General features: G+C 36.3%; 1 protein-coding gene across 3 annotated transcripts in view; it reads right to left on the reverse strand.

The window, feature by feature from the left end:
- LOC135218277 (uncharacterized) overlaps positions 1–9,745 on the reverse strand; it is a 552,172-nt gene that overhangs the window by 68,489 nt on the left and 473,938 nt on the right. For all 3 annotated transcript variants that reach the window (XM_064254485.1, XM_064254484.1, XM_064254486.1), the window contains one exon: positions 1,524–1,684. In XM_064254485.1, coding sequence (XP_064110555.1) covers positions 1,524–1,684 — 161 coding nt within the window. The remainder of the gene's footprint in view (positions 1–1,523; positions 1,685–9,745) is intronic.

Raw genomic sequence — 9,745 nt, forward strand, 5'->3', positions numbered from 1 at the left:
CCCGAAGTAGCCCGAATTGGACATTAAACATTTGTAGCTTAATGTTTGTGAGTAAAATGCAACGGTGATGTGATAAACATCATACACACACACACACACACACACACACACACACACACACACACACACACACACATATATATATATATATATATTATATATATATAAATATTTATATATATGATGGTTCTCATTAAACTCTGGCATACGTGATGTTATTTTAGTGGTGCCAGTACCGTTTTGCGACCCAATAACATGTATAGTTAGGGTAAAGTCATTAAATCTGAAGAACCCTCCCATTAACACTTTACTCGTTCACTGTAGAGGCAACAATGGATTCGACAGCCAAAGCCGATTCAATACGGAGTGCTCAGCAACGGAGCTAAGGATTCAATGGAATTCTAACTCGACTGAAAGAATAATTTCTTTGAACTTCAAACATCATACAAATAACATCTTAGATTTCGCTTGGTAATTCCTGCTCTGTAGGCACCGCAGATGTGAGGATGCTGCATCAGGAATATTCTAAAACTTCGACTTACTAACCTCAATTTCCCTAATGCAAATCAACGCGGAAGCAATGACGATAAGATCACCATAAAGTTTTAAGTTTCGGTATGACTTACATTTTCATATTATAATCAATCTTTTAGTTTGAATGTATTTTTCAGCCATAATCTTAGATAGCTGGAGTACTGGAAATCTGTACTGTACTAAATAACTAATAACAAGGAAGGAAGTCGATTCATAATCACCATTTTATAGAAGGCTTACAAATCTACAATGTTTCTACAATGCAAAAACAGCTAACCCAGGACATAACATCCAATTACTGAAACGACCACATTCAAGTGAAGTTACAGAACACGTGCCACATTCAAGAGAAAATACGAAAAATGTATTTTACAGACGAATAAAATCTTATATTACTGAAAATATTTCAGGATCTGGACACCTCTTACCATATTTGTTCTGTTTCCTTACTATCAAGCTTTGGATTTCTCTCCCTGCTTCTGGTTTTCCCGACTATTAAAGCCTTTCTAAGCTTATGAATATGAAGCCTTTCATAATCCCAACACTAATTCCGGCCTTGGTCTAGAAAAGGACTTTAGGTTGTTTGCTCTGTTGGCCTTTCAATGCACAAAAAAATGACCGATGAAAAAAGGAATTTAAAGATCAATAGTGCCGAAGACAAATGACTTTAGAAATTTCATTTTTACCTTCAGAAACTGATAGCAGGAAAATGGCTTATATCTGTGAGATTTTAAGGTGACTGAGATATGGTACTAAAAGCAGCCCTCAAAAACAGAAAATGTTCAATATATTACTCAAGTTTGGTAAAAAAAAAAAAAAAAAAAAAAAAAAAATCTGGGTCTTTGAAAGAACAACAACAACAATAATAATATTATCATGCCATCAGCCACTGCCACTCACTAGTGACAACCATCTGAGCATGGCAAAGTTGTTACCAACAAAATTGACCAACTTTCAAGGGATGAAATATCTTAAGTGACAAAACTTACCTGAAAAGCGCCCCTGACGGCATCGAAGTCGGTGTCATAAGTCCTACGGGACTTAGAGAAATCGTTGTCGCGTCTTCTACTGGAGAGGGAATATCCTTCATCAGTCAAGTCCCCCTCCGGACCCCCCTGGCGGGCCTCGTACTGCTGTCCTAGCGCATCCCCTGTTGGCCATAAAAAAAAAAAAAGTTAAAGCTGGTATTACATACAGACAGCATGGCGTAGGACACATGATAATTAGCATCCTAACATAAACAGTGCGTAACATACAAGTCATATTATATGTCTAAAGACCTATCAATATATAATGTTTGAACATTTTCATTGGTAGGAAACAGTTTTGACATCTTCATGAAAAACTAATGTTATCATGTTAATCATAATTCACTGCAGGCCAAAGATTTTCCTTTTACAGTTGCCACTGCTATTTCCTTATGTTAGTTTATTTTATCACATTACCATAAATTTAAATCAATCATAAATAAAAAAATAACAAAATTATCCAAGACTGATCAAAGATATATGTGGCAAAGCAAGTTCTTGATAATCATATTTTCTTCTTACCCTTTTTTTTTTACCTTTAATTAGAAATAACTGGCATAAATGGCTTACCTTACATAAATAATTTGTTTTAAGATTTTATTTAAATATTCTTTACTGCAAAATATAGAATTATCATTCTAGGCTAAGCTCCACAGATCATTCTGAACTCTTTATATATATATATATATATATATATATATATATATATCAAAAATACTGCAATGACGGACAACTATTCATACCATAGCATGATTGAAAACTAACTTTACAAAGGCTAATCAAGGAGAAATATTCCTGACCTTAATATATATATATATATATATATATATATATCTATATATATATATATATATATATATTTTTTTTATATTATATATATATATTATATATATATCCTAGCAACTTCAACCCCAAAGACTTGCTGGGAAACCAGAAGGATGGACCCTTCTGACGCTCCAACTCCTGTGAAAAGGAATAAGGTGTGTGTGTATTACATGCATATACATATATACGTATCTATGACTCTAAAATGCTCCGATAAACTGTCCTCCTCCCGTCAGAATTACTCAAGACAGACGGATTACTAAAAATGTATAACGAGGCCCATTCAAGTCCAGGCTAAAACTTGGTGCAGAAATCTCCTCGCCAAAACAAAGCCCCCATTTCCCTAAGAGTCTGTTCTGGGAGTTCTCCTATCTGCGATTCCCATAAGGTTCAAATTAGCATTCTATTCAACCGCACTCTCGCCCTTAAATAAGTGCGGTACATCCGACCCCCACGATCTGAAAATCAATGAAGTGAAAATTGAGAAGTCTCCCCTGAGGACCTGGTGAGCTGTCGCGTTTTCTTTGGATCCATTAGTGCCCCAAGGCAAGGAGATAAAAAGAAAGAAAAATAGTCGGAGAGAATATGAAGTAAAGGGAGACAGGCGAAAATGCGGAAAAGGAAGGGAAAGAAATGTCCAATGAGAGAGAGAGAGAGAGAGAGAGAGAGAGAGTGGAATTGGAATAAGGGGGGGAAACAAGATAATAGAAGAGGGAGAGGGAGTAGTGGTGGATGTTATATAAAATATTTTTGTACCGGTGTATATTGCAGAGAACAAAATATAAAAGTTCAAAAGCTTTAGCAAGAAGTTTGAAAAAAAAAAGACTTATAATCCATCGAACATACATTACACAACCCAGCAAAGAACAAAAGTTACTCTATTTGCTAACCTATAAACAAGAAACACATATATCGAGGCAATGAGAAAAGTTAGGCTAATTCAGGTTGAAACTACAAAAGAAAAACGATAAAATAAAAAGGAAAAAAGAAAAAGGATATAATATAGGATTTTAAAAACAACACAAGATTTTAGACGATGCAAACAACTTCCTATGCAGAACATACAACTTTTAAACATGTTTATGTATTCATGCATAATATATATTATATATGTATATATATATATATATATATATATATATAGTATATTATATATATATATATTACACAAAGATCAATGATAGCTTTCTCCGTTTTAGTGAGGAAATCTGCGGGGGAAGTTAGCCTTCTTATTCCCCGCAAATATTTTAGGGGTAATCCTCCTTGTTTCACATCCTTTTCTTGCATGAGTAAGACTAACCACAGATGACTAACCACCAGGTAAGTACAAAACTGCCTGGTTGAATAGCGACGCAAATTACTTTTCGTTAAACAAGGTAAAGTCGTTTTCCCTGTGGAATCTATCTACGATATGTCGTTGGTTATTCGATTTCGCTTACCCTCAATGAGCAACCAGGGCTTGCTAGCTTTTATAAATAACTGACACTATGTGATATATATATATATATATATATATATATATATATATTATATATATATATTATATATGTATATAATAAAAGGAGCCCATAAAAACACCAAAATAAAGAGAGAAAAATACTATATTTCAGAGAATGCTGTCTCTCTCTTCAGGTAGATGAATGAGAAAAGCTTACAGAAAAGGTGGTATTTATACCAAGAGGTCCATCCACAGGTAAGCCAATTTAGGTCACCCCCCTTGATAATCTTCCTTTAATCTTCTTAAGCGTTGGTTGAATGAAAATCTTGTCGATGACATCTGAATCCATTCAAAACAGTATGCACTATCACTTAATAAAAACACCTTTTGCAGAAGCCATCTTGGCTCTGCCTCTCTTGCACCGATCTATCCATCATGGTTACTTAACACTTTCACATGTAGGGAGAAAAGCTCGCACGTACGCACGATCTGACACACACTGACCACACCCATGAACTGCTTGTAACCAGTTTCAAAGTCACCTCTGCATCAAGCGCACATAGCGACAGGACGAGGCACTGATTTGCTAAGACAGCAACTCTCATATCACACCACCCCAATGAAGATAAATCAGCACTCCCAAGGCTTGTCACTCGGACCACTGTCTCTAAATGATGACTCCACATTCCAAGAAAGTCATGCACATCACACTACAACTGTATTTAAACTATATCATAGCAAACCCCTCTTTATGTAACAGATGCTCGGCCACCTCTAATACTAGCACCAGCCTAGCCACAGCTCACATAAGACAGCTTATACATATAAAACACATTGGCCAGCTCATTAAACACCAGAGATAAAAAAATAAACTGCATGTCTCTGGCAGTACAAAGTCTATCACACATTATTCCAACAGCTTGCATATTGGCTATAATAACAATTGAATGTAGAAAAACATTTCTTCATCTTGAACTTTCTCACGCTTCCGTGCATGTGATTGGTCTGCAGCTGTACAGACACGTGAAACACGCTGTAGAAAGGCGAAACTTCTCCCCTAGGAAGACAACTGACGATTTCCGTAGTCCAAAAGCGCCGTAAAACCCCGTAGACTCGTAAAAACTCGTGCATGTGGGCAAACATCAGCAGCATACATCTTTGCAGTGGTTGATGGACGCTTTGCTGAAGGCGTAGGGGAACGATGTTTATGGTGTTCAGTATATCAGTCTGTCAAATAATGACCACAAAACTCTAAGAAACACTAACTGAACGTCTCCCAATTAACCTATTTATATTTAATCACCACTAATATTACCACAAAACTAATTTCTAACTACAACCCGTGAAGGAACTTCATAAGATCGCTAAATCCCAAATCACTATTATAACCCCATAAGGAAAACATTAAATTCTCCAATCGAATTCTCCAATAATATAAAAAAAAAACACTCGCCAAATTCACACATTAGCACACACCAACTCTACGGACTTTTGTCATCACATTTCACCAACTCTACGGACTTCTGTCATCACATTTCAAACTCACAAATTCTCACAAGAAAAAAAAAAAAAGAAAAATAGCCCGAAAACAAAATACGTAACAAACCCAGCCCCAAATATCACCAAAAATGTTCTCTTAAGCTCTGATATTTCAGTAACCCACAAAATCCGTAAAAACTCTTTACTGTCTGACAGCAAAACCCCTTGTACTGCTCATATGATTAATCTCCATGAAATATAATGCCAAACACCCTTCCATCTAATTCACGTACCCCAACAAATTATATCTCCTGTCCAAAATAGAAAGGCTATGTAAGCTCAACCCCAATTACATCTCTTGTAGGAAAAGAAAAAAAGAAAAAAAAAGTATATATAATATACATAATCCAACTTTATCCCCATTACAAAGCACATACATATCGTTACGGAATTTACTATTGCAACAATTTCATTGATCAGAAACGACCGGAAACAATCTCCTTACGAAGTACATCTCCGTAGAATGCCATAGTCAACAGAGAACAGTGCAAAACTCTGGGTAATCAACACCGAAGGAAAAGAGTCAGCAAGCGGACTCATCACGCCATTATCAGCAAAAATCCACCTGTGAACACGTCAGGTGCTCGAACTGCAGTATAGATTTGTCTAGTCAGACTTGCAACATCAGAAAACCCATGATTCTCCAAAAAATTCTATACTGACACCACATAAGCACATTTCACAAAATTATCTCCAGGATATCACCAAGGTGCCCCCCCCCCCAAAAAAAAAAAAAAAAATTGTCTTAAAGACATAACTCTCCCATGATACTGCCCCAAGAATATAAAATAAATTATCACCTATTCGGGATATAAACCATGATAAACTCACCACAATTCCACAATTATATGCTGCCAAAAATAACCACTGAATATAAAAATACATCTCCAGAGGGACTCATAAAACTGTAACGCAGTAATGCCACTCGCCTCCAATTAGTCACAAAACCAAAAGACCCACAGTAGCCCTCTCTATGGCTCGTAAAACCCCAGAAATTCAGCTCCAAAAATCATAACCGCAAAAAAAAAAGTCACCACCAAAAATTAATGCCACCCACATATATATCACCATATCAATAATATTCACTTCTATTTCACCAATAACCACATGTGGCATATCTCCTCTCACAAATGGCTGCAAAAATAATTGAACTAAACATAGCTCTCACCACGATAGGCCTAAAATATGGACTACCTCCAACAAAACAAAATATCACATGGCCAAAATATATCTCCAATATTCCAGTAAAATAAACTCGAAAAGCCTCTCTAAGGAACGCAATGTTACAGTAAAAAACTATTAACTCTCTGTTTAGCATAACAGCTGGGAAGTGCAAAAACTTGGCAAATAAAAAAAATTGCCCAGGAAATTCTAGAAAAAAAATCATCAGTGTGCCATAACTCATTACAACAGAACTCCAAATGCAAAGTGTCTAAGCAAGGACCTCCCCATATGCACTACGGCACAGGCCACCATAAACTTAATCAAGTTTCCTATCTCTGGCAAAGTTGCAACAAACACAACTATGCAAGAGGCCAAAAATTTCCAGAAACACAAATATCCAGAGAAAAAGATGTAGTGCCATTATTTAAACATTCAAAAATGCAAAAAAAAAAAAAAAAATCCCCCTAAATCTCTCTGCAGCATCAAACAGCTGAAATTATAAACACATTCCTGAACAATGACTCCAAGTCACGATGTGAGATATCAAAAATTCACACAAACTGTCTGAGAAAAATAAATTCAAATTCGCCCATTATAAAAAAAACTTACGTCAGCGATGGCTAACGTCTAAAAAAGGGAAAAAGAAAAATCAGTGACACTGTTGACTATTCCCGTGACACCTGTAACATCTGTGATTTGCGTAGACTTCAAGCAATTATCTGCTGAACCCATAAGAAAAAGGAAAACTAAATTTGTGGTTAGTACTTTCCATATTCAGAAAACATCACCACCCTTAATATTCATTACAACACCCATGTTAGTATTAGAAAATAACACCAGTATCAGAACTCGTCAGCATCACTAGTATCCCCAGTGTTAAGTATCAGAATCACTAAAATCACCAAAATTCACCAGAATTAACCAAAATTCTTATCACCACCCATAAATCATTGTCACATTCACCAAAAATTATCACCATGAACTCCCATAGAATCCCCATAAATATCTCCAGTAATAATAATTCTCCATAGTAATTCTCTGTAATAATTCCCCGTAATAATTCTATAATAATTCTCCAATATCACCAGTATAGGCTTTAATATTGCCATTTCCCCCATAACTCCAATATCACCACCACATACAACCCCATTAGCATCACCATTTGACATCACCAATCATCACCATTTTTAAAATAGTCTCCATATCCCAAACATATCCCCATTCTAAAATAATCTCTGTATCCCCAGTTATAATTATGCCCTCTACCATTGCATAAAGGCATTCTCCAAAGTGCAAAGAAAACTTGCACCACATTCATATGCATTTCCATTTTCTTTTTACTCAAAAGAAAGAAAAAAAAAATCGTTCTAGAAGAAACCCTACGGGCATGTCACATCATCCCTCGTGGCTATCAGCTGATATGATGGCATTGAACTATGTCGTCAAGGCCAAACTGACCCCTATTACCCAGGCACAAAGAAAAAAAAAGAAGTTCACCCTTCCTTCAAGCATTCCCCCCATGAATCACACTAGCCTCCCTTTGCTGGCTATTCAAAAAAATACGCTGAGTGCATATGCATGAGCAACACCGTCTCCAAAGGCCAAAAAAATGCAATCCAAGCATCCCCAGAACTAAGTTGCATGTATGAAAAACCTTCACATGAATACATATGTGTCCAAAAATATTATGCGTCGCCTCCAAATATGTGCTAAGAAAAAACACATCACATTCTGCTCCTACGGGAAAAAAATGATAATCTGAACTGCCTCTTTAACTCCAAAAATGATTCATACACAAAGCCAAAATAACAATGTAACACTCACGGCTTCAATGAGAGAACACCTGATCGCCTGATTTGTGCGAAAACACGCTAATATACACATACTTGCGTATGTAAGAACAACCCGATACTCGAACGAAAAAGACACTTGGCAACGCGCACTCACAAGACTCACTAAGTGACCCAATGTTTGCAATGTCTCGCGACAGACGAACATGCTGACGCTAGTTGAATATTTCCCTCCCAGTACCAGAACGACGGCTGAATATTTCTTATCCCCCATCACCCATTAATTGAAATCTAACACATTCTCACAACCAGACTCTCAAAACAGCCTTTTAAAGCTGCTATCAATCTCACAAAAGCCGTAATATGGTTAAAAAATGCTGCCACCACTAAAAACAAGATCCTAAAATCTCATTCTCATATTTCAAAAGGTAGCGATGGACCAAAGCATCCAAAGGCAACTGGTAACATATTCTCTCTCTCTCTCTCTCTCTCTCTCTCTCTCTCGATACACCTCCCCCCTCCATTATCTAGGGTCACCAAATCAGACACGGAACTTACAAAAATATGCATTTATTTAAAAGCAAAGAATTAGCTAAATTAACTCAGGTTCTTAACAGAAAGATTAAATGAATGATTGAACTCAAATAACCCCACTCCATATTCCTACTTCAATAATTCAATATTATCTTAGTTATAAAACTGGGCAAGTCATAATACAGTACACCATAGTAATTAAGTCAGTTCCCATTTCTCCAGATTAATCCCCCTTGTCTCCAGAACAATTCCCCTTGTCCAGAATCGCCTGTTAGAAGACAGGAGAACGCTTCGATAAGCCCAAGATTATAATCAAAGATCATATGAAACAGAACTTCTCTGAAATAAATATTCAAATACAATCCAGCCACAACTTTTGGCCAAAACAAAATAAATATGCTTAACCATTCAACACAGTATGCACCATCACTTAATAAAAACACCTTTTGCAGAAGCCATCTTGGCTCTGCCTCTCTTGCACCGATCTATCCATCATGGTTACTTAACACTTTCACATGTAGGGAGAAAAGCTCGCACGAACTGACACACACTGACCACACCCATGAACTGCTTGTAACCAGTTTCAAAGTCACCTCTGCATCAAGCGCTCATAGCGACAGGATGAGGCACTGATTTGCTAAGACAGCAACTCTCATATCACACCACCCCAATGAAGATACATCAGCATTCCCAAGGCTTGTCACTCGGACCACTGTCTGTAAATGTGACTCCACATTCCAAGAAAGTCATGCACATCACATTACAACTGTATTTAAAATATATCATAGCAAATCCCTCTTTAATTAAGTAACCCTGTATATATAATATATATATATTATATAATATATATATATATATGTATATATATATATATATATATATATATATGAATG

Source organism: Macrobrachium nipponense, chromosome 9 (genome assembly GCF_015104395.2).
Source record: "Macrobrachium nipponense isolate FS-2020 chromosome 9, ASM1510439v2, whole genome shotgun sequence".
Lineage (NCBI taxonomy): Eukaryota > Metazoa > Arthropoda > Malacostraca > Decapoda > Palaemonidae > Macrobrachium > Macrobrachium nipponense.